Source organism: Colobus angolensis, unplaced genomic scaffold (assembly GCF_000951035.1).
Source record: "Colobus angolensis palliatus isolate OR3802 unplaced genomic scaffold, Cang.pa_1.0 Scaffold422, whole genome shotgun sequence".
Taxonomy (NCBI): Eukaryota; Metazoa; Chordata; class Mammalia; order Primates; family Cercopithecidae; genus Colobus; species Colobus angolensis.
The window spans coordinates 1,705,810-1,732,068 of NW_012117622.1; the positions used below are offsets into that span (position 1 = coordinate 1,705,810).

The 26,259-nt window shown below is 36.0% G+C and overlaps 1 protein-coding gene across 5 annotated transcripts in view; it reads left to right on the top strand.

Moving 5' to 3' along the window:
- The first annotated feature begins 6 nt into the window (after window positions 1–6).
- Window positions 7–26,259, top strand: part of PEX5L (peroxisomal biogenesis factor 5-like) — a 233,774-nt gene continuing 207,521 nt past the window's right edge. For all 5 annotated transcript variants that reach the window (XM_011956703.1, XM_011956707.1, XM_011956704.1 and 2 more), the window contains exon 1: window positions 7–462. In XM_011956703.1, the coding sequence (XP_011812093.1) occupies window positions 442–462 (21 nt within the window). In that variant the 5' untranslated portion in view covers window positions 7–441. The remainder of the gene's footprint in view (window positions 463–26,259) is intronic.

Consider the following 26,259-nt stretch of genomic DNA (forward strand, 5'->3'; position numbering starts at 1 on the left):
CCCCGCTCGGCAGCTGCGGCGGCGGCTGGTGTAGGCGCTCACGTCAGGGCTGGGAGGAGGGGATTCGCAGCTCAGAGAGTGAGAGAGACATGAGGCATCCTGGCAGGAAGCGAGAAAGAGTTCGGCGAAGAAGGAGTGAGTTCTAGAGACGCCCCGCGAGCAGGACCCGCGCCTGCAGGAGAGCGTGGCCGACCCGGCTCCTCGCCTCCTCTGCGCGCTCTCTCGCGTCCGCTTTCAGCACCCGAGCGGAGAACAGTTCCCGGCAGCCAGCAGCGCTGCTGAGTGGCCGCCCCGCCGGCCGGTACCCGGAGCTCCAGGGGGTTCAGGAGCACCCTCTGAGAACCCGCTGTGCACCCACCTTCTCCCCTTTTTTGGTGGGCAAGGAAGCACGGGGAAAAAGCATCCGGTGGCCTCAGGGAGCCCTGAAGAAACCGAAGCAGAATGTACCAGGGACACATGCAGGTAAGACATTTCTAGAGGGCTGGAGAGAAATCTTGGGGGCTAATTTAAGAGCAAGGCGGTTCACCAAGTTTCTGTGGTCAAGTACTGCCTTCGCACAACTCAACAAGTGAAGTGATGCAACGTGACCGTGACATTTCTGTCCGGTGCTACCGGGAAAACTAGACCGGTTTCCAAGGGTGGGAGAAGGGGAGGGAAGACCTCAGAACTTCGATTGGGAAAGTTTGTTTTCTGTGCATTCCCTGAGCCTGTTTCTTTAAACAGGATCAAGGAATCGAAACAGAGGAAACCCTGGAGATGACCGTGTTTCCGTTGTAATCCTATTGATGCATCTCAGCATGTATGTCAACTGAAGGGCAAACAATAATAGGAAAGACAAAGCTTTTCCTTTACCGTCTGAAAAGGTTGCTTGACTTAGAACAGTCACTTTCATTTCATTTTTTAAAGTGTTATATTTAAAAAACGATTTATACTGTATTTTCCCCCTTCACATTATGGGACATTGTCATCTACTCCAATAGTCACAGGATGACTTGGGAGGATGAATTTCAAACACATGTCCAAGGAGCTCTAATGTTTTTCAGGGGAGGTGCTGCCTCCGGTTGTTATTAATGTTCATCTGAGCTGAGCCGCTGCTTCTTTCCGATGCAAACACTCTACTCTCTTGGGCAAGATTACTTTAACCTTGACTTCAGTTCTCATTCATATGGTTAGTTCTTTCTTACAAAGGCAGATATATGCTTTGGGAGAAAAATAAAATACTAACTCAGCTTTCTAAAGTATGAACTGGGCTCTTTTTGTTGCACCTAAATGGTTTAGTCATCAGGCTTGATGTTTGGGCTTCCTTTCCATTCCAAAGATGGTAAAATACAATCATTATGTGTGATGCCTTTATCCTGATGTGTAACGTTTATGAGTACTGAGGATTTTGCTTCTGTGTCTTTTAGAGAAATTTGAACTAGATAAATATGTTGTTACATTTATGACTTAGTACTACCCAGATTTAATTTCCATATCTTAGGGAAATTCTTTTGGACTATAATCCATTTTTAAAGAAAACACAGTATTTTATCATAGTCTCAAATTTGTAAGAATTCTCAATATACAGTGCCAGAATTCCAAAATATTTCCCATATGACTAACATCATCCTGTTTTGAAAATTATTAATGTAATTATATCACATTTGATAGACAAAAATTAGTGAATGAAGTATATTTTTAAATATTATATATGATCAATGTGATCTGCATGTTTCTTATAAAAGCTACACCAATTGAAAAGTTTAGTAACAAAGAAGAATTCAAACAATGACTGCTGAAAAAATTACCAAAGAATTATTACTATCGTTTTATGCTTCGTCTTCACCCAAGAATGATAATTAGAATGTTATATATTATCTGTTTTTTAAACAGTTTCTTCACAAGGGTAAAACAGGAAGATTTTAATAGAGTCAACCCTCAAAAAATTGTTCATTTACACAAAATTGACAACTGACCACTAAAGGGAAATTAACAAAAACTTTGCACAGTATTGTTTTGTTGCTTAAAAAATATGTTACTGTGAATGAAGAATCGAAGCAACAATATGGTAAATTCATGCACCCAAAAACAATTTCAACTCAGTTTTCTCAATATCTCAAAGGAGAATGTTATTGAAATTTGAGTTGCCTAGAACAATGTCTGAGGGTTTAATTTCACTTAGAAAGAATAAACAAAATATAAGACTCTGCATATTCTCCCAACTTAATGTCTTTTGCTTGTGCACTGCTGTAACAGCAAATATGATGACTTGCAGTAAAACTCACAAATCTTTGCTGCCAAGCTTAAATTAAAACATTACTAAATAAAGACTGCAATCAATATGTTCACCAAAATTTCAGAGCATAATACTTTTTTCCTACTTACTATTGACCATTAATGTTAGACATAAAACTTCCGTAGGTATGTTTAGTAGTTATTCAATAGCATGATTATCTGAATGGGCATCTGTTCCCCCCAACAAAAAAATACCTATTACAGATTGATTTATAATATACTTGCTGGCTTACATTTTAAACTCATATCTCTTCCCCAAAGAATATTATTTAGCCTATAGACAAAATTTCCATTGTGTTGGTATACTTAGATTAAAGAACGTTTCCTTATCAGAGATACTATCGTCTTCCTGTGTGTACCTGACTCTAATCACAGATGAGAAGAAACATATTCCAAACACTCCAAAATGTGTATAATTAAAATCTGAATCCATATTTGGTAAAGTGGACCAGGGATAAGCAGATTTACTAACATTTCTGCCAGCTTTGGAGTTTATTTGAAACATCATGTTACTTGACTGATACCTTAAAACAAGAGTGAAACAGAAATATTTGCAATCATTTGCTATGCATTCTAATTCTTCTCTTTTCTGTATCCACGAGATTTTAAAATAAAGAGCTTTGTAAATTAGCAGTTTGAAGTAGGGGCAGGTGTTCTCAGGAAGACTTAAAAATAGTCTAATTTTAAACTCCTGTGGTGCCTTTGTTTTTGCAACTTAATGATTTTGCAAATAAAGTCTATTAATTCTCATACATATGGCTAATTCATCTGGTTTATGGTAGAATCCGAATTCATTTTAGAAACCACAGACTTTTAAAAACACACATTTGGTTTGCTCTGCTAGTTCATTAGAAGATAAAAGTTAGCATCTATTACAGATAGACCATAGAGTAACAGATATTTCTTGGTTTCATAGTAAAGGCCGCAGGTATATTTCTTTGGAGCAGGGTCCTGGAGCTGTGTTTTTTTATCCGGCTGTCTTACCAATTATTTCCAAGGGGAATTAGTCACCCCAGTAGCTGAAGCAAAGGTTGCTTCTTTAGTGACTGTTTTAGATTTACTTGTTTTTCTCTTTGACGAAGGGGACTGATGATGATTGAATATACTTTAGCATCAGTTCTGACAAAACTCTCTATTGCTCATAGAGGGCCTGTGGTCTTAATTCCACCAATACCTGTGTACGTTTAGGGCTGAGGTGTTTATTTGCGTATGTGCATATGAGTTAACATTTCCAGTTAGAGCAAATTATTACATGTCTCTCAATATTTTCTTAACCAAGCTCTTTTTTTTCTGGGGTGGTATAAATACAGAGAAATATAATTTCAATTTTCAACTAAGATTTTTTGAATTGTTATTGAAGAATCCACAGTAATAGTTTTTTTCTTAATAAAAGAAAGTTATTTCAGAAGGCAATCAAACAAAAAATCTATTTGTAATTGTAACTGATCTTTATTATAGGCATTCAAAGCAGACTTTTTGACTTATTCAAGCTGTCTGGGGAATCATTCCACACCCTCTAGCTTCACAAGACATAAACTAAAGAAAATCTAAATGACAAAAATTGTAAGATTATTAACAGCTCGAAAAGTAGCCATTTGTTTTCTCCCAGGGGAATTTTGTATTTGTTTTTAGATACGGCTTTACTTAAGATTTTTCTTAAAATCTTCACAAAGGGGAATAGCTTAAGTAATATAAGTTATGTTAATACATCAGATCTTGCCCCTGGGGATTTATTTGGGTTCACTAGAAACAACACACATAAGAAACCAATCAAAGGTAAGACTGTAGAATGTTGTTTTCAATACCCTAAACAGTAGGTTATCATAATTGAGGCCCTCAGCAAAACTGTAAAGCAGATGATATTTATCATGGGTACTTCCACCTCTCTAACAGATCCACTTTTTTCCCTCCTGGTACCACCTTTTTTAATTCTCTAGACAGGGTCTTGCTCTGTCGCCCAAGCTGGAGTACAGTGGCTGGGGTGGATCTCGGCTCACTGCTTGCTATGCCTCCCTGGCTCAAGCAATTATCCCACCTCAGTCTCCCAAGTAACTGGGACTACAGATGCACACCACCATGCCCAGCTCATTTTTGTATTTTTTGTAAAGATGGGGTTTCGCCATGTTGTCCAGGCTGGTCTCGAACTCCTGAGTTGAAGCAATCCGTGTGCCTTGGCCTCCCACAGTGCTAGTATTATAGGCATGAACCACAGCACCTGGCCCACCCTTTTCTATCCTGTGTTGTTTCTTTCTTAACCCTTTGCTAAGGCATTAACTGCTAGCAAAGATATAACTAATAGCAGTACACCACCTGCACGCACACACACGCATACACACATTTTCAGAGGTGAATCTTTGAGATTAGTTTAGAGTTGGAGCAAGGGTGATATTTTCGGGAGAATGAGCAATGCTGGGGTTTGTTGAGTTGTTTTGGTCAGTGGTCGCTGCTGCCTTCCTCTCCCCCTTTTTTACCCCAGTTCAAATGGCACCTGGTCTTCTTCCTCAAAAGTCATCTTATAAGTAATGATGAGCATAAGTATGATGAAATGTTAACTAGAACTCTATTGACGCAAATTCATATACATTTAAGCTGTTGCTCAAAATTATGACACAAGCTCCAGCAAGATTCTAAAGTGTCTTCCTGTATATTCACATGCAAATCATGTTTGGTATGGGTGTAGTGGTGAGCTTTTAACACTTGAAAGTTATAATAATTATGGTATGCATTAGCAGAATACTTGATTAATCTGAAAATCTCATTCCCCAGCCATACTGGCCAACAGTTTATATACTTACTATAAGAAACACAATATAGTCTTTATAGATTTTATTTATGGTTTATAAATATTCCTCCTAAAAACATGTGTTTCAAAGTAAAAATTTCAGCATATAAATGTTTTTATTATAAAACATTTTTAAAGTAAAGAATAAGAAAAGGTTAAAACACAACTTGTTAACTCTACAATTTTGAATCTTTAGTATTACTACTGCCAACCCTGGAAACATTAAGATGCGATACACCATGTAGTCAAAACATCTGGCAGGCTGCTTTTTTACACTTTTCATTGAGATCACATGTTTCCAACATAAGCTAAAGCTGTTAAAAGGTTTTATATTTTAAAATTACCTTCTTGATACATTTATAGGAAAACCAGTGCGTAATTCTAATGCTAAAGGTAAAGGTAAACCCCAGCCTAGTGTGTCCTTATTAAGAGACCTAAGTCCAATCTGAATGTTTGGGACATCTAAAAATATAATTTCAAATATGCTGACAGAGAAAACTAGTTACCAAGTTCCTGAAACATTTTTCACCTTTTCATAATTCAGAACGTATAAAACACAAATCATCTTGAACTATTGCATGGATCCGAGGCCAGAGTGCTGTGAAGTGGAGGTTATGTTTCTTTCAGTGACCTCTTCCTTAACCCCCACCTCATCCACATCTACCTCACCTCACTTATACCATCCCCTTCAGTAGGGATGCCAAATGAGAGACTTTCTTTCCCAGTCTGCCAAGAAAAATTATTATAGCTTATATATTACTATATTATAGAGTATAAACAGGAAGATAGTTAATACTCTATTCATTTACTATCAAGACAGTTGCTGATTGTTGAAAGCTCAAGATGTAATAATACAACACACTGCCAATGTTATCTTATAATGTAATGCTGACTGATTCTTACTAGTTAGTAACCAATACACTATTTCTTTTATTAAAACCCCATTAGATAAATATCCATTATCATACTCCATGTAAGATTTCACTAAATGGATCCAACTTTTGGATTGATTTTTAGAGACCACTGTTAGAAATAGCACAGATGAAAATTAATGAGCTCATTTAGATAGGAAGAGGCTGTTTATTTGCCATTTCATTGAAAAAAAAAAAAAAAGACCAAAATCCCTGCCAGCAGCTCCAAAATGGGGTTAACCTGACCCAAGTGAAATAGTTTGAATTTCAGGTGCATGCACAACTCCCTAAAGTTTCTACTCATGTGCACATACCTCTGGAAAACCAGATAAACCCTGCAAGTGAGACTAGATGTAGCAAGTTATTTTCCCCAAACAGAATGCCATATGGTGATCTATGAATCATGGAAATTCCAGGAGAAGAATGGTGATGTTGTGATGCCAGAAATCTACCTAGGGAGTCACAAAAATCCCCACTCCCACACACTCTCTTAAAAATCATGTGGTTCTTAAAGCAACTGGTATGGTAAAGAAATTCATAACTATGTCATATGAATAATGATTGAAAGAACTGGTGATATTTGGCTGGGAAAGTAAAGACTCAAGGAGACTATGATGAATCTATATAAGTATTTGAAGGGCTAGCTATTTAGAGAAGGGATAACATTGTTCTATACAGCCTAGAGGGTTAAAACTGGTGTTAAATTAGGGTAAGGTAAAAAGTTTCCTCAAGGTGGAGACAATAAGAGTGTACCGCATATAGCACCCAGTTTGGCAAGATGCCCTCTTGGAGATGGAAGAGGCGTAGGGTGAAGGGAGAGATACGGGTGAGCAGATCACAGTGACACTGTACACATATAGGCCCCTATTCCATGACATTATGCCTTGTGGAAAAACCTAGTGAAAAGCACCATGGGAAAGACTCACACTAGGTATATGTGAGTTTGTGTCCCTGTCAAAATGGCTGTAGTCTACTGAAGTAATGACCAGCAAAATCCAACATTTCCTGGGGAAAATATTACCTGTCTGTCAGTATTTGGGTGGACATCTGACAGAGCCTGCCAGTACTATCATGAAAAGTGATCAGAAACAGTAAAAGTTCAGCAAATACGGAACCTCCTTAAGAAAGTAAGAAAAAAGAAAAAAACGCCATAAGCAAATGAAGCTGCTAGAGCTGCAAAGCACCTCTTCACCTCCTTTCAATGTTACGTGTTAACTGTAACATGCATTCCCATCCTCAGTGAGCTGCTGATCATGTAGGGATATAACATTCGATTCGGCAGGAGATTATGTACACATGAGATACATGGGAGCTTATTGGAAATGCAGAATCTCAGGTCCAACTCCACACCTACTGAATCAGGAAGTGATTTTTTTCAACAAACCCAGTGATTTATATGCACATTAACATTTGAGAAGCACTGGTCTGAGAAAACTGTAGGTAAAAAACAATGTGTGATCTATTGAGCTGAGACCTAGCAGAAAGCTTAATTCCTAGGTAGCTTTCCGACATCACAGAGGCAAGAGGAAGTCCCTGAAAGAGGAGCTGGAAAGAGCAACTATCACAACTAGACTTGAATGAAAATGTCTTCATTATATTGACTCCATAACAACCAGCCAATTTGTTGTAGTTTTTCCTTCTGGAAAAATGCACAACAAACCTATGATGCTTCACCTAACACATTTATTTGTTTTATTTACAAATAAATAAATAAGTAGTTTTATTTATTTGTAATTTATTTTAAGAGAGTGGGAACATAATAGTTATCTAAACAATTTGTTTGGAGAACAAACAAACAGAGGTGGCTCACGCCTGTAATCCCAGCAATTTGGAAGGCTGAGTCTGGCGGATCACTTGAGGTCAGAAGTTCGAGACCAACCTGGCCAACATGGTGAAACCCCGTCTCTACTAAAAAATAAAAAAAAAAACTATTTGTTTAGAGAACTATTATGTCCCCATTCCCTTAAATCTTTCCTCCTCCAAGATAAGCAGTGCACTCAATCATTTCTCATAATGATATTTATGAAGTTTTAAAGGCTCCATGAAAATATGGCCCTCTAAACAAGACACACTCCTAGAGATGTGATCAGATGAATTCCAACCACTGCAATATTATCTATCTCTTGGGAAAGATACCTATTCAGGCAGCCTAAAACTGCTTAGCTTCTTTTTATTAAATTGTTCTATAAATTGTTCTGATGTTTCTATTCTCTAAATCACTTGAGAGTTATTTCACAGGTATTTGGTCTTTATACCAAAATAATCTTAAATCTAAATGTGTTGATTAAAATTTTCTAAGTTAACAGTTCCTTATGTCTCCAACGATTGTGCTAATGTTCAATTTTGAGGTCATAGAATCCTTTGTTTAAAGAACCTTTGAAAAAGTTTTCTTCAACCATCTCATCTCACAGATGGGGAAACTGAGGCCCAGAAAAGTTAAAAGACTTGCTCAGAAAGTCCCACACTGGTTAGTTAACAGAGCTAGTGCTGAAGTGAAATCTGTCTTACCCTGGTATGTTATTTTCATTACACCATTATTCTCTATTTTAAGACTTATTACATTAAAAAATCAACATGAAAATAAATATTACAATAAACCACTAACAGTTTCCGAATATCTAGATGTTTGGCATTTAGTCATTAAAATTGACATTTTTCTGCTTTTCAGTTGTAGTATAACTATTTGATATTTTATATGTTGCTTTAGCAGTCATTTGGCTAACAATAGAAGAGAATATGGCCTGTAAGCATGTTTTACAAGTGAAATAAAGTGCCCTGAAAAATTGAATTAGAAATTTAGAACATTTCTTGTTCTAAAGGTTTTTATCACTGTTTCTCCTTGGACTGACTAGACTGGCCATTTGAATAAGCATAGAAAGAATGATGAAGATTTAAAAATTACCATTTTGCAATCACCATAGTAAAAAAGTGACTCAAATAAGAATGATCAATGGGTGTTAAATCTGAGGAGGAGGGCAGTTTGGGAGCAAGATGTTTACGTAGCATCAAAATGTCATCCATAAATTACAAAAGAAAAAAAGGAACTTTTCAATGGCTAAATTGGATAACACCTTAACTAAGTCATCAAAATCAACATCACCAATAATGGACAGATGGAGCATGTGCCTCTGGATATGATGCTCTGAAAAAGAGACAGCATCACTCAGGTAATAATTGTGCCAAAAATGCACAACCTGACTCTAATTATGAGAAAACAGACAAACCCAAAATATAGGCTACTCTATAAAATAAACAGATTGTGTTTTTCCAAAATATCAATGTCATGAAAAACAAGAAAAAGCTGAGAAGCCATTGCAAATTAAAAGGAGACCAAAGAGATATGACAACTAAATGCAATATATAATCCTAGACTGGATCTTGGGCTAGGAAGGAAATTGCTTGTAAGGACACCCTTGGCACACACTATTGACCAGAACTCGAATATGGACTTTTGATCACTATTATATTTGTTTTTACATTTTTGAATTGGATGACTATACTGTGGCTATGTTAAAAAAAAAAAATCCTTGTTCATAGGCTATACGCATACTCTATGAAGTGATAAAAAGCATGGTGTGTATATTTAATAATCTTATGTGTATGTATGTGTGTGTATACATATACAGAGAGAGAGGGAGGGAGAAGGAATGAAAGAGAATGATAAAGCAATTCAGCAAAATATTAAAAACTTCTAAATCTGGGGAAAGGGTACATGGGAGTCCTTTGTACTATTTTTGTAATTTTTCTGTAAGCTTGAGAAACTATTTTAAAACAAATGATGTTGGAAAAAAAGTACATTGGGGCACTGGCAGACTTCTAGATCTAGCCTGGGGTGAACGGTCCAGGGAACAGGCAGGGGCAGAGCCCAAGTCAAGCCCTGAACAGGTCAGTGTGGACCCCACTGCTGCCTTCACAGTACAAAGAACAGCAGAGCTTGGTACACTGGTTCCGCCACTACCCCGCTGCTGCTGCTGCCCACAGAAACCCCATGTTAGAGCTTCAGTGGCTGCCCTTACTGCCAAGATGGACTGTCTACCATGGCTGCTTGTCTGTGTCCAAAATCCCTGTTTCAAAATGGAGGGCAGATATGGCTGATTGGTGGAGCTGAGCCACACATTCATACCTGGGCTCCAAGATAGTCTGTAAAAGTGCATATTGGCTTCTCACTAAGACTGAGAGTGTGAGCAATTTCCCAAATGTAGAAAGAGAGTTTAGATTTGGGGAAGTTTTTTAAGTGAATGTCCACCGTAACATGTTCAGACATTGCTTGAATGTAAAATAGACATCTTGGTCTCTATCGTGAATTGACTAGAGTCCAGCCTGGCTTGAGAGATAAGAATTGAAAGGAAATAATTCCCTTTAAGCCTGTATTTATTTAGTACTACCTGCCATTAGAGACAGGACTGTAAGAGAATATGGTAGAACTAGCTTATATTGGCTTATTAAATCATGTAGCAGAGAAGAGTAGAATGGTTCCTCTATCGTTGATCAGTGTCCATCTACTGCTCACTCCTCTTCTTTTTGAGATATTAGAAAGAGCCATGTAAAGAGTTCAGCAATTAATTAGGGAATTAAAATACGTATCATGTACCTTAGTGATAAGAACATCTTTTTCCTTCATGTGCAGGAATTTAATGTAAAATATTGGGCACATTCATGTTTCGTATTCATCCAAAGGATGATGATAATCAAGATGCCCTGTGCATTTGAGTCATTAATATTGATATACAGTCTCTTATATAACCCTTTATGAAGACTTATGTAAGACAAAAAGAAAGTGTTCTTAAGCTTGGGGCAAGATTAATTAAAATGGAATCTTGGAGGTATAAAGGTCTTTAGAGTTCACACAGCACAACTTGGTCATTTCACATGTGAGGAACCTGAGGGCTAGGTCTTGATGGCTCAGATTTCTTCAATTAATTGCCTATTTCCAAAATGAAAAAAAAAAAAATAAGAAGAAAGAATGCTGAAAGACTTTTGATGGCATTCATCATACATCACTTCATAATTCCTCACGTTTGAAGAGGGAACAAAACATAGTGCTTAAGAGCTTCTGCTCCAGCATAACAGCCCCAAGTTCAAACCATGGCTTCATCACATAGTGTCTATGATTTTGCTGGAACTTATCCTCCCTAACCCCCACTTTCCTCACCTGTGACAGGGAGATAAGAAAAGTACCCACACATTGTGATGACTTCGTAAGGATTAGATGAGATAATGAAGGTATAAGGGTCTTAGCATATAATAATTTATGAATTACACTGGCTCTTATGTTTCTATAGAGCTACCAAAATGTTTCCTACATATCATCTGTGGAATAAAGACTTTAGCCCCAGCGTGCCTGTTATACCTGTCATTCGAAATAGTGGCAGATGCTTACTTTTCTTGTTTTCTCACAATTCTAGATTTTTTTATTTCCTCATCCTGAATTCCTTGCCTTACATAGAATGTTTACTCATCTGTCACTATTCCCATCAAACTCACCCTCAGTGAGTGCTGCTCTGCACCACCACCCCTCTCCCAGCAATGCAGAATTAAGAATGTTTTCCTTGATGCTTCTTTAGCAGCTTATATGCATTGATAATACCATAATTAATGTATAACTTTAATTATTTTTGTCAGTCTCCCCAACTTCTTGAGCTGTGGCAGTAAACAAATCCAATACATCTTTATATTCTTGGAGACTAGTAATGCAAAGTATATACTCTTTATGTAGTACTTATTGAATGAATAGATGACTTGATGATTAAATGAATGAATGAGTGAATGAATGTGTGAAATACTCAGAAAAGTGCTTACTGTCCTGAGTAAGGACTCCCAAGTGCAGTTGGGATGGTCTCCCTGATTCTAAGATACACACAGCCCCAGGATCTGGTCTATTCCCATAAGCTTTGGAAGCAAATGCATATCAAGTGAAGTTTCTACACACTTGAAATGAAATCGATTACAGGGAAACCTTATAAACCTTATAATTAGATTGCCACTGTAATTAACCAACACTCCACTGTCAAAGCAGTCTATGCAGTTTAATGGGTTCAACCTTTTTAAAGCTGGAGGACAATCTGGGGCTGCAGACTTAGAAATGTAATAGATTCTTCTAATGGTTTCTAACTGTATCTCTAACCAGCCAAGGTCATGTGGAATTAGAAACCATCCCTCTAAAGTTCTAGACACCTCCTCACCACTTCAGCTGGTTGTCAACAACAATTTTGATAATAATGCTAACACACACACCCCTGAGACAACTGAGACTACGACAGAACATTATGATGTTGGAACTGCTATCAGAGGCTGTCATTTGCTTATACCCTGTTGTAAGGGTTGCTTGCACCCCCAGCCCTGACCTCCCCAGTTACACATGCATGCACATGTGAGCTCCCTTTCTCTCTCTCTCTCTCTTTCTCTCACACACACATACACACACACAGCTTTTCACATTAGATCCAAGGAAGGAACTGTACTCACAATGGTCCTACAATGGTCATCCAGTGAACTTGTCTATTTTGTGCACCTATCTGAACCATGGGATCTTATTATATCTCCCACAGTTACTCTTATATGTGAGCCCGAAATATGGAGGAGTGATTCTTCCCATTCAGTTATAGGCTAAGAAGATTCAAAAACCACATGTCAACACAGAGGTCTTTCTAAAAGGAGACAAGAAATAGCAATGCCAGTGACATGTACTGCCTTTCTGCAAATAATAAAAATGTACCCTTTCTGGGTGAACCAAATATACAAAGACTGTGTTTTTTCCTGGAGAACACAATCCCACATCCAGGCACACACTTGGTATGTGAGGTAGAGGGTTGGATTTCAGACCTGAATAGTGCCCCCTCATCCAGACATCTTTACACAGCCAATCTGCACAATCATAGGTATGGCTCTGAAGGGAGTCTCCTCTACCAAGGAGCTAGTCTCTCTCTCTCTCTCTCTCTCTCTCTCTCTCTTGCTCTCTCTCTGTGTGTGTGTGTGTGTGTGTGTGTGTGTGTAGATGAGTGGTGAAAGGTGAATAAATTAGCTCTATTTTACCAAATATATTCAAACACAGATTGGATGTGTTTGCTAAGGCTTTTATAGAAGATGGTCTCTTTAAAGGATTACTGGCTTTCCTTCCAGCTGTAGGATTCTATTATTATCAGGCCTGTAATTAGTGATACAATACATCTGTGAGTGCTTGGGCAGGACCAATTCCCCCAGTTTACTACTAACCATATAATGGAAAATACATTTTAAAATGTTGCTGACATTGAGATGCTTGATATTTCTTACAAAGCCAAAGATCAACCTCTCCTAATTCTTCAGAAGACATGCTGTTTGGGAGCATGCTGCTGTATGTCTCCTCGTTCTGCAAATAAGACATTTTCCTGTAAAGCTATCCCTGATATAGCAGATTCTTATTTGTGATATAATACTGATACCTCTGCTACAATAGTCACTTTTTGTGAGAGTGAGATGTTCATAAAAGTTAATCTTTAGAGTGCCTCAGTGAGGTTGGCAAAAGATAGATATTTTATTTCTGTCATGCTGATAAAGAGAATACAACACACAGGTTTGACTGCCTCCCTGAAACTTCCTTGTCAAATCAGTTGGGGACTGAGGAGTAGAATCTGGGTCTTCTGTTTCTCACTCTATTGCTTGCGCCTGCATAGCAAATTCAGGCCATTTCTCCATGTCTGTACCTCAGCCACTGCAAAATGACTCAACTAACAGGGGATAAAAGGATTCTGCAAGTTTTCTGGAACATTGCGGTGGCCTTGGAGGGTAGAAATCACTGATGCATTGTTTCTACCACTTACTCAACACAGATGTCAAATCCATATAGTTTTACCGATACTCTGCACTCAACACCTGTAACATTTACACATGTAATACTCTGAGAGCACTTTTGTGTAGGTTGGGGTGCACTTGCTTAGTGGAGTACAGAACAGCCATGAAACACCCATCTTTTATGCAGAAATCCTCTCTAGAATCAGAAATACCCAGAAGGCCAGAATAATATTGAGGCTATGGGATTAACTGGAGCTCAGAAGCCCAATGTAGAGACATTTTTCTAAAGCCTCAATATTATATTGATTGTATGTATAAACAAAGCCAAAATATCCCTGCTCAAAATTATATTACTTACCTAAATATTTTTATCTTTTACTTTGTACTTTGATATTGTAAAATATTCAATATTAATAAGGTAGTTAACCAAGCGTTTCATGTATTACTTTAATGTTTTAACTTCCTTGAAATTAACCCCTGTTTTAAATATAAGACTTTACTAGAGAAAAATTTGTTGCTATTTATTTGAGGGAGTTCTCTTAATTTCTTATGATCTTAAACATCCATTTATGCAAGGAGAGAAAATACCAGCTTTGTTGAAAGGAAACTACTTCTAAATGGCAGGATCAAAATTATTGTAGAGGAAATATGCACAGCTCTTATTTTACTAATCTCAATTCATATTAAAATATCTATTTTAAATAGAACATTTGTTCCCTAATGTCTTAAAATTGATTTTAAACTTTCAATTAATTAGTGTGGAACGACTAAGAAGTAACATTATAGAAATCAGAATGTGATAGCATTGATCAAATTATTCAATGTAAAATTAAAAATACCAAAATAAAAATCATGTTTTCTTTCATAGCTGATTTTGTTAAAATTAATATTTTAGAAATCAACTTCTAGCACATTCACGTGATTATATTCTGCTTCCAGAATCAATAAATAATAGAAATTAAATGTTCTGTGTTATATCAAGGAAGCATTGAGCTCATCTTCTATTTTAAGAGCCAAAGTACCTGTGTTTTTGTGCCTCATTTGTCCAAAATTGTTATTTTACCTGTGGCTTGTACTGCACGTAATTCTGGTGTTTTAATAAATGCTTAAATAGATAAAGAAATATTAAAGTAACTAAGCCAAACTATTCACAATAGTAAAGACTTGGAACCAACCCAAATGTCCATCAATGGATTAAGAAAATGTGGCACATATACACCATGAAATACTATGCAGTCATAAAAAGGGATGAGTTCATGTCCTTTGTAGGGACATGGATGAAGACTTGTGCCTCCATGTGTCTGGCCTTCTCTAATGATGTTCTCTTTGACTGGGTCACCCACATTCTCACCTACCTGACCGATCCTTGCTTGTCCTTCAAAATCCAGTTGAAGGCATCTCTTCCTACAAGGAGTCTTCCAGAAACCTCCAGGGCTGGGTTAGATGCCTTCCTCGTGTTCTCATAGCATCCTGAGCCTGTGCAGAACTCTCTCTCAGCTCCCCTTACGTACTTCCTAGTGGGGTGGTTCTCTTGGTTGTATCTTGTTCATCTTTTCAACCGTAGTGCCTAGCACAGAGCCTACACATGGTGGGTGAGCAATACGTGTTGGATTAAATAAAGGATTGTTGAATGAATCCATCTTTTAATTAGCCTTAATTAGTCTGCTTGGTTTGATTTAAACTTCTGAAGAGTCCCATAGACTAGTACAGGTTAAGCATTTTATCTCGCATCTTTGAAATTATTATGAAAATGAACTATTCCCTTTAAAAATCAATTATTCTTGAGTAATGCATTCAAATTCCTGTCTGATTTTTTTAAGGCAAGTGTGAAGAACCAAAGAAAGAATATAAGCCAACAAGCAAAACACTTGGATCCCAGACCTGTTTCTGCTCTAACTAGTACATGACTTGGGAAACATCATTTTATCTCTGTGGGGTTTAGTTTTCTCATTCACATCAAAAAATGACTAGATAGAATCTTAATCTTTTCCCAGTACAATAATTTTATTATTCTAAACTAAAATTTAATTAATTAACATTTTGAGATAGTACTTAATGTAATAAAAAAGCAATTTAAATAGTATCTAGAGTTTATCATGCATATAAATGTTATATATAAGATACATGTAAAATAAGATATATGTATACAATTAGATTTTATTGGGAGAGAAGTTGTTGATCTAACTTTACCGTAAAAGTAGACCAATGTTATATTTATTCTACCTTTTCTACTTAGTTGTAATATTTTGTTACATTGGTTTAAATTTTTATTTTATCAATTAATTACATGATTTGCTCATTATTTGAAATGATAATCATCTGTTATTTATTCCCATGGATTATATTATTATAAGTGAAATGAATATCATGGCATTATTTGACTGAGAAGATTGTTTTCATATTTTTCTTCTGGTTTTTAAGACATGGGGAAAATTTTTCATGAGATATTAATCCAAGTTGTAGGAATTCTTACCTATGTGACCTTGGACAAGTTTCTTAATCTCTCTGAGCACCTCAAATTTGAAAATTGAAATGTGCATTAATTCATTCAGAAGCCTAATTGTTTGATTTCTGACTCTTGTCAATAAGAACACTCACAGATTTGTTGCCAAAATTTAATACTGGCTTCTCTGCTTTACAAATGTCCTTATATTATTGAGGGAGGACATTATCCAGTTGATTATCTCATTAAAACAGAGACCTCTACTTCCCATCATTTAAAATTCCACAATAAGATGAGCATGTGTGAAATTATACCCTCAAACTAATTAATGGAATAAGTTAGTTGCAGTGGGAAGTATTTCTATGTCCTTTCGTCGCCCTGATTTCCTCAATCCCAAGGAAATATAAATATTTTCATCGACAGTTATATTAGATTCAGAATTGTGAATCGCCTTTGGTATACCCATTTAGAGAGAATTGAAGGAGGAAATATGATGATAAATAAAAATGGGAAACTAGAACCTCAAGGTATGCTTCTACCTTAAATCACTGAAATTGCCTGTTTGCACATTTAAAATGAGGTAGCCTCATAAGTCAGAAGTAGAAACCAGAGGCTAAAACTCCAACCAGAGCCAGGAGCACACTTTTATAGAATGTTAGCAAATGTAATATCTTAGAGCAGTGAAAGTTCTTGGCAAACATTGATTTACTGGAGATCAGAAAAAGTTGGTTGACTGGGAGGAACACTTATGCGTTTATATATACATTCTTTAAGTAAGCATGATTATATGAGTGAATTACAGTCTACAGAGAAACCTGAAATCCCGGAGACCTGGAGTTCAAATTATTGACTTTATTTCCAACTGTGACCCTGTATAGCCTTAAACTAACCTTTATGATCCATTCCATGGCCCTACACACAGCCTATAAGATGTTACCCTACTGAGCAATGGAAAAGATTGTTTGGCACACTTCTTTCTCACTTTCCACTCCTTTATGCACACAATTAAAATAGACACCAATACACAGAGCTAGAAGAAATGGCTTTGTACGTATTGACCATTTATGCCTGATTGTGAAATAAAGTTGATTGTATTGATTTCTGTGGCTCTATGATGCCTTTACTAAGGTGGTCCAAAAACTCTAGCCTTGTTGTTCTGGATTTTAACAAACAAACAAACTAAAAAAGGCAGACAACTTGAACAAATTGAATCTGCAACAACCTTAGAGAGCCATCTCAGAGGCAGGGGGAGCCCTTTGAGAAGCGTAGCAATTGGATGTCACCCAGTAAGACAGGCAGGCCTGGGTGAAAGGCTTCATGTGAGCTGTCTAAATGTTTACCTCGAGCTTCCTGCAAATTTGTGTGTTTCATTTTTCATTTCAAAGCAGCACCCACTCTCCTATTAGAATGAACAATGTTCCCAGGCCAACAGAAGCTCTTCTGCTCTCTAAAAACAAGCAAAATGAAAGGCAGGTTTGGAAATGACTTGCACAGCCATAAATATTGGCACTATCTTTAACATGATTTTCACTTCAAAAAAAATATGTTTTCATTTATGTCATAGTTTATATTCATAACCACATTGTCAAGTCAGAAGGACTGGACATATCGCCAACCAAGGCACAGATTGTTAGTTACTTGTCATCAACTGGTTAGTGGTAAAGCAAGATTACATTCTGTGTTATTTCTTTTAGAATATTCTTACATGAGATATTCACTGGCTAAAATGGTTCCAGCCCATTCAATAGAAAGGTTAACACAGACCTACCAAATGATGTAAAAATTGCAAATATAAAACTAATCATGACATAATATATATGTATAAAAATATTATATGAAACAACGTATGTTTTACTTTTGTTCCTATGAGGTATATGGTATATATTAATAGATGAGGAACCAGAACACTGCCTTTGGTGGGAAAGGACATTCTAATGTAATGTATATGTTCCATTCAGTTCCTGACACACTGTACAACCATAATAAATAGAAATTGCTGAAATCCACTTTGCTTTTTGGCTATACTCCCAGGAAAGCTTATCTGATTTCCAAACTGTGGGGTGCTAAAATAAAATCTGAGAAACACAGAGCAGAATAAGAAATAGATCTCTTCAGCATATCTGATATCCACCTACCCTGAGTCCTCATTCTTCATCTTAATTTTTCTTTATTTTGAATCTTGATCCCTTTCTCTGAACCTCATCCTTTTCTCAGAAGTGCTTATCTAAGTCATGTTTATAGAAGTAAAGACTTATTCATTCATTCATTCATTATCAAATATTTTTTAGCATCTTATCTTCTTACAGAAACAAAGCTTTATGATAATCCCCCTCATTTGGGAACTTAAAAGTTAGCTGAAAAGGCACAATCAAACTTACGTAGGAAGATCAGATTTAAATAAAATAAAGAAATAAAGAATTTTTATAAGGAAATAGAATTATATATAAAGTATATGGAAAATGAGTATTTGAAAATATGGCTCAGTTGTACATGAGTGAGAGAAGTACACACTCAGTTTGAAACTAAATTAATGGGTCGTATGTATAGTGTTTTGAATTAAATATTGAAAGATAGTCCCCAGATAGAATGGTTTTAAAAATGTCTATTAAAAATGGCAACTTTTCACATAGTTCACATTGAGAATGGCTTTAAAATACATTTTAGGAATGTATAAAGAGAGAGAAACTTGCAAAGGCATCCTGGGGCTTGAATCTGTAATCCATATATTCTTTTTTCCAGTGTTATTTCAAAACCTAGATGTTATGTGAGGAAAATGTCCCTTTCCCAAAACAGCAGAGAGAAAATCATAAAAGATATTTCCATCTAGGGATGCGTAAACATTTAAGTTTGGTAAACAGCCATTTCAAGCTATTCATAAGTCAAAAATATGGTGGCGTAGTGGTTCTCCCGATTTCCTTTAGACCAAAATTTAGACTGAAATCTGTAAACAGATCTTTTTTTATTTTATCATGACACAGCAATTTACCCGCTAGAGAAAATCTTGTATAGATGTTAATCTAGTATAAAATTTCATTGTGAAAATAGAACTTCATATATAAATATGATGTGTTAATGAACATTACTCACTCTTTTTACATAAAAAGTCAGCAATAAAATATGAAATTAAATATTTGGATTCATGAATCTATAATGCTCTGTTCTTTAGGATTCCTGTGGAACTAAGTATGTTTATTAACAAAGCAAATGACTAAGAGCGTAAATGGAAAGCTATTTAAATTTGTGAGAAATGTTCAAATATAAATGCAAATAAATCAGCTAAATTAATAAGTAGGAACATTTAAGAATAACACTTTACAATTAAGTATAGATTTACATCAGAAAGGTGATAAAATCCATCAGCAACCCTGTCTGAGTCCTTGGAAGTTCAGCATCATTCACTTCGTGGGTGAAGGTCAAGGTCAGGCATTTATTGAGAGCACCGTCACCTCTGGAGCTCCTCTGGCTCCAGCTGCACTGGTGGTACATGTTTACTTCTTTTGCGAGGAAAACCAGCAAGAATTTTCTGTGTTGTTCATTCCTGCATCATAACTGAACCAGGTATATTCAAGGACAAATTAAACAACCAAATTAAAGGTCATTTGCAGAGAGAAGTGAACTGTATTAGTACTTTGTGAATCTCGTCCATTTTAAATTAGAAATTTCTTAAAGACAAGAGCATGATTTTAAACATTCACATATATAGAGAGATAGATATATAAAAATATTTCATAGCACTGAGCTGGCATCTAATTAATAGGAGGCTAACTTAAACATTAGAGATAGCAGTAAGGATTTAATAAAACTTTAACTACTATGATCTAATCATTCATCAGTCATTCTTCTCCATGGTATGACCTAGCCATATTTTTCTGGAGATAAGATTAACACATTAGAATAAAATTAAGGATAGAATTAAAAACAGAAAGATAAGATATTGAGTATTGTTGTTGTTGGTGGTGTTGTTGTTACAGCACTTACCTCTCTTTGTGGAAAAGAATGTTTTCTCCCCAAATTAGTCATGCTCACTTGTTGTGACCTAAATCACTATCAGCCATTATTTTTCTGTCTCTATAGTTTAAACCCAAATATCCTATTATACCTTTTCATAATTTCACATGTTGGTTATTCATTCTACTTTTACACTTTTGTTTATTATACATTATATATGATATATTATATTAAATATTATATAATGTTATATATTATTATATTCTATGAAGTACCTCCTATGTGTCAAGACAAAAGTCAAGAAAATTAGTTTCAAATCTCTTCTATCATTGCCCTTCATTCTTCTGACTTGAGTCTTCTCTATAGCCTGGCTTCCTCACCCATAGTCAGGAGATTAATGTATAGAATGGTCTGAAGCCCCCTCCAACTCTGAAATTCTAGTTCATGAATAACCGTGGCTATCCTCTCAGTTTGTTTATTTTGTGAATTCCCAGAAGTCCATGAAAGCACTAAGGAACAATTCACTATAATTAGACATCAGGGATACTGCTTTGTTTTAGTTTTTAATAACACACAATGATGATAATGTTAAAGACTCTCTCACCACGTAAGATAATTATGGATATTTCTACCATGAACGGAGTCCTCAATAGGAAACATTTTTCTGCTGTTATACTAAGCATGACATTAGAATTAAAACACACACGCACGCACACACACACCTCATTTTGGAGAAAACAAGTTTTCTATAAAATATAATTAAAATCCAGTAGCTCATTCCCTAACTTGGCAGAGGTGGGATTTGAACCAGAAAAATTGGCTCCAGAGTCAACTCCCTTGTATACAATATTATTAAACAAATGTGTTTTAAGCATTCATCAAATGTTAGCAGGAAGGGATACAAAGATGAATGAGGTGTGGTTCCTGTCCTCAGGGGGTTTACAGAGCCAACTCATCTTTCCGCAAAACATTTCTCCAAGGCTCTGTTAAGGAATGAGACAGAGCCCTTTCTGCCGGTAATCCCCATAGCACTTCATCTGTTTCTTTCTCAGAGCACTTTTACAAGTATGTTATTGCTATTTGTGTTTACCTCTCACATTTCTTGCTTGAAAAGAATGTACCTTATTCATGTTTATGCTCTATGTCAGTGCTGAATAAAGTGGTTCTACAATAATGGAAATAGGTACTGATGTTTACATGTAGCAAGAATCTTATGGTAAGTACAGTGCAAGGATGAAAAGAAGCCTTTGGTGAAATAGCTGCAATTGCAAGATCAAAATCACCATAATAATCCCTATTCAGGTTTCGGGGATTGTTTGTGGTTTTTCTTTGTTCCCTTACTAGAAAAAAAGAAAAAGAATTTAGTGGAAAGAGACTTGCCTTATTTTTTTTTCCAGTAAGTATTATACATGTAAAACAGAACACACACTTTTTATAATGCGTTTTAAAACTGTTTTTGTATGACTTAAAAGTTTAGCTTCTGCTAAGCCACACTACTTTCTGTGGTTTATTTTGTTTTTCCAAAAAAAAAAACCAAATAGACTATAACTCTAGGCTTATCTTTAAAGTTTTAATGAAAGTAATAGCCCTACTTTCCTGTAATCTGGGAGTTTTGTGTCTGCATTCTTTAATCTCTTCTTGGTATTAAGGTGATGTGCATTAGACATTGTCCCTTAATTGAAGCACAGAATTCAGAAGGATAGTTCCTTCCTCAACTAATAATGTTCTAAGAGAGACTAGTGACATGGCACGGAAAACATAAAACACATTTCATTAATTTTCATTCTGCCTTCATACTCCAAGGGCATGAGCATGGATGCATCATTCCATTTCCCACCCAGTGGTGCCAAGACTTCTCAATGCCTTCAGTCCATACTTGTATTTATTGCAGTTTGCAATGGAATATGACAAACAGACATGCTAAAAAGGTCCAACAAAATTTAAAGGGCAATTAAAAAATTAAAATTTGATTTTTTATTATGAAAGTCACATGCGTTCTTTGCAGAAAATATGGACAAAAAGAAAGGTAGAAAAAAGTTAAAAATCATTCATAATACAATCATTATTAATATTTTGTTCCAGTTGTTTTTCCTGTATTCTTTCTACAAGTGGAGATGAATACCCTCAGGGAACTGTGAAATACAAATTACATTTTATCCCTATTGTCTGAATAATAATTGCAATAGCTAAATTGTCTCAAATGCTTACCGTATACCACCCATTCTACTGAGCATGTCGTATACAAACTTCAGTCCTCTCTGGCAATGCCATCAATTCTAAAGAAATGTTTTTTCCATAGCTGAAGACACCAGGCAGAGTCACAACTAATTTGGATCACTTGTGACTATGGAGCCCTTAGTCACAAGTGATCCAAATATTATAGAAAATAAGTATTCAAATAATAAATTAAAGATTAAAACATTGGTTTAAGGAATTTGTTTTGTTTTATAAGAAATGTAAGAATTTTAAGCATGGTAAACTTGTATATTGTTGTTGCCCAAATATATTCTTTGCCATCATTTTGATTTACTGAGACAATCTGGGTATGAGAAAAATAAGGTATTGAGAATTTTAAACACACACTTTTGTGCACACACTTGAAGACATATGTGTTGCATTTAATGCTCTAATATTACTAAACGTGTCATGGATAATACATTGCTATAGCATATTATTAAGAACCAATTGTTTATAGTTTTGTACTTGTATAAAATAATCTGTGCATGTTCAATTTTATAAACGTAAATGCTGATTTACTCAAGAGAGCAAAACTGATCATTTTTCCTAAAATAAATTCAATCCAGAAAGAAATACTGCTACCAAAACTACAGAAAGCTCAATTCAGGACCATTGTAGTTTCTTTTTTTTTTTTTTTTTTTTTTTTTGAGATGGAGTCTTGCTCTGTCACCCAGGCTGAAGTACAGTGGCGCGATCTTGGCTCACTGCAAACTATGCCTCCCGGGCTCACGCCATTCTCCTGCCTCAGCCTTTCTAGTAGCTGGGACTAGAGGCGCCCGCCACCATGCCCGGCTAATTTTTTGTATTTTTATTAGAGACGGGGTTTCACCGTGTTAGCCAGGATGGTCTCGATCTCCTGACCTCGTGATCCTCCCACCTCAGCCTCCCAAAGTGCTGGGATTACAGGCGTGAACCACCACGCCCGGCCCATTGCAGTTTCTTACGGAAGATTGCTGAATAATTAAAAGAAAAAAATCACTTTGTAACATAATTGTGAATAGAATTTTATTCTTTTTAGCTCCATGTTATGAATACTTGATTTTTTTCAGTGTGATTCAGAGGTGTATTTTTTTAATTAACTCTACATCCCAAAGAATAGTTTGATCATATAAAATTAGAAAAGATTTATAATTAGGTCGACAACCTAATAAGACATAGGTATTAAAAATGGATTATCATAGGCAGTTTAATTTATTCTTCAAATGTATGCTATATATTTCATATACTGGAATTTATTCTCTTGTATAATATACATTCCACAAAATAAGTATTATTCACCTTTATATTTTCTCGTTGTTATTGAAATCCTTTATCTTTTACCTTACATACTTGCCTTATTAAGTTTGACCCTTTTTTGTAGTGCCTAGACCAGGGTCAATATTTTTACATCAATTCTCCTTGCTGAGTGTTATAATCGTATCATTCTTCTAAAGAAAACAATGGGTTTAAGTTGCACTGACTCCAAAACAAAACCTACCCATTTGTTTCTTTCCTTTTTAAAAAAATAAAATCTCTGTTATTTTGCTTTGATAAGATGGGAAGAGGGAGGGTTATTTGCCTCTTTCCCATTAAAAGAAAGAATACAAAAATACTCTGCTTAAATCAATATTGTTTTATGCTTGTCTTCAAATAACCCTAAATAGATCATGGTTGACAGATGCTAGCATTAACATATAGATAAGACAAAATATCTGTCTATTATCATAAGATTTACAAATAAATTAAATTAGGAACCCTTTTCTTTGCTGTTCATCTCAGAGTAGTTTCTAAAAGCCTGATTAGAGATTGTATCACTACTGTGTGGTGGGCTATTTACCAAACCTGGGCAGATGAAATTATGATAATATAAATCCATTTAAGGATTAAGCTATTTTAGGCCACACATTTCCCTTCTACTATACAAATTGCCATGAGATGATAAGAAAAATCAAATTAAGGGGCAAGATTGTTTTCTTTCTATAAGAATACCAGCTGAAAAGTTGGATACTGAATTTTATGGCTTCATCTCAGATAGCCAGTGCTAAGAAGCTGTGTTCATGGTCATTCTTCTTTCCAAAGTTCATTGCCTGGTTGCTTTCTGCCTTTGAAAAACTCTTGCTCTTTTCAGTCTTTTTGAGTTTAAAAAATAGCCCTTTAAAAGTGGTCTGTTGTCATTTCTTTGAAAAGGATAAAAAGGGAAGTGAGCAGGAGGAAGGGATGAAAGAGGGAGTGAGGGATAGCTCACTATCTAATTGAACCTCATAGTTCAGTTATGGGGGTAGAAGACTGCATTAGCAAACTATATCTCATTTTTATTCAAAATTAAAAATTCTGTTTTATTTACAATCACTTAAGAAAATTATCACAACGACCTACTAAAAATACTCCTTTTTTCCATGTTTTTAAATGTTTTCTATAATGGTATAAGATGGAGAAGAGGGATAAGATTACATTAGTAAAATGCTTGGCAACTTCTGAATGATCAAGTATCTTAGTAACCACAAGTCATATGCATTTTCTCAGTCTTCTTTTCCAGAGGAGCATGCTACTGTTTGCTTACAATATACAGTGGCTTGCACTGCCCTTTTTGGTAATTAGTGTAGTTTAACACATTTTAAGATAGTGAAGCCACCTGCTCTGAATAGCTAAATAATCCTTTAATGCCTAGAAGCTTTTCTCTTAGCAACAAAAAGATATGAAGGAACTTCTAATCCAACTTTAGTTCTGAAGTTTCATTTCCCAGAAAATTGTTAGACTTATGATTTGGATTTCAATAATATACTGTAATTGAGAGCTAACCTTGCTTTTAGGTGAAGATCACTAAGGATATTTTTCGAGGTGTATTTAGTTTCATGTAATTCATAGAGTTTTGATAGAAAGGAAGGGAAAGTGGTGTGGATGGTTGTAATCTTTCACCATCTGGGACTTGTGTGAGGAACTCTCACACTTACATCTCAATTAACCTGCTAATAAGTGGAGGACCCTGTATTTGAACACAGGTCTTCAATAGACCAGCACGCCTTCCACTTCCCCTTGCCAATTCTCTTTTATAAATGTAATTCATTTCATAGGTGAGATTAAGAAGGAGTAATGTCAAGAAGTAAGTTTTTAAAAAATGCTTTAACAAATTACACAAAATTATTAACAATGCCACAAAACATATACAAGAAAAGTCAGCTGGGGCAATGGGATGTGGCAAAGACGAAAAGAGAGGATGTTATTGAAGTCTTCTAATGAAATGTCAGTTTTGTGTAGATAAATGTATGAAATTGATACTAGATAAGAAGGAAGTTACTGAAGAAGAGCAGTTTTATATACCTTTTCATTTCTTTTGCCTTAAAAGTAAGAAAACTAGGAGAAGACATTAGTTGTATAGTCATTTGATAAACCGCTCCTATAATTCACTTATATGCCTCTCCAGACAAACGTATTACATTTTCTCAGTGGTGATTTATGTAGAGGGTATGCCAGGGTTTCTCAACCTCAGCACTAATAAGATTTCAGGACACATAATTCTTTATTTTGGGGGACTGTCCTGTGGATTGTAGAGTGCCTTCATGCCTGGTGTCTACCCACTAGATGCCACTAGCACCCTCCCAGTTATAATAATCAAAAATATTTTTAGACACACTTTGGGAGGCTAAGGCAGGAGAATGGCTTGAGCCCAGGAGTTCACCAGCCTAGGCAACATAGTAAGACCTCCATCTCTCCAAAAAAAATTGAAAATTGGTGTCAATGGGGGGTTCCAAGAGGGCCGAATAGGAACAGCTCCAGTCTACAGCTCCCATTGTGAGCGACACAGAAGACGGGTGATTTCCGCATTTCCAACTGAGGTACCAGGTTCATCTCACTGGGGCGTGTCGGACAGTGGGTGCAGGACAGTGGGTGCAGCCCACTGAGCGTGAGCTGAAGCA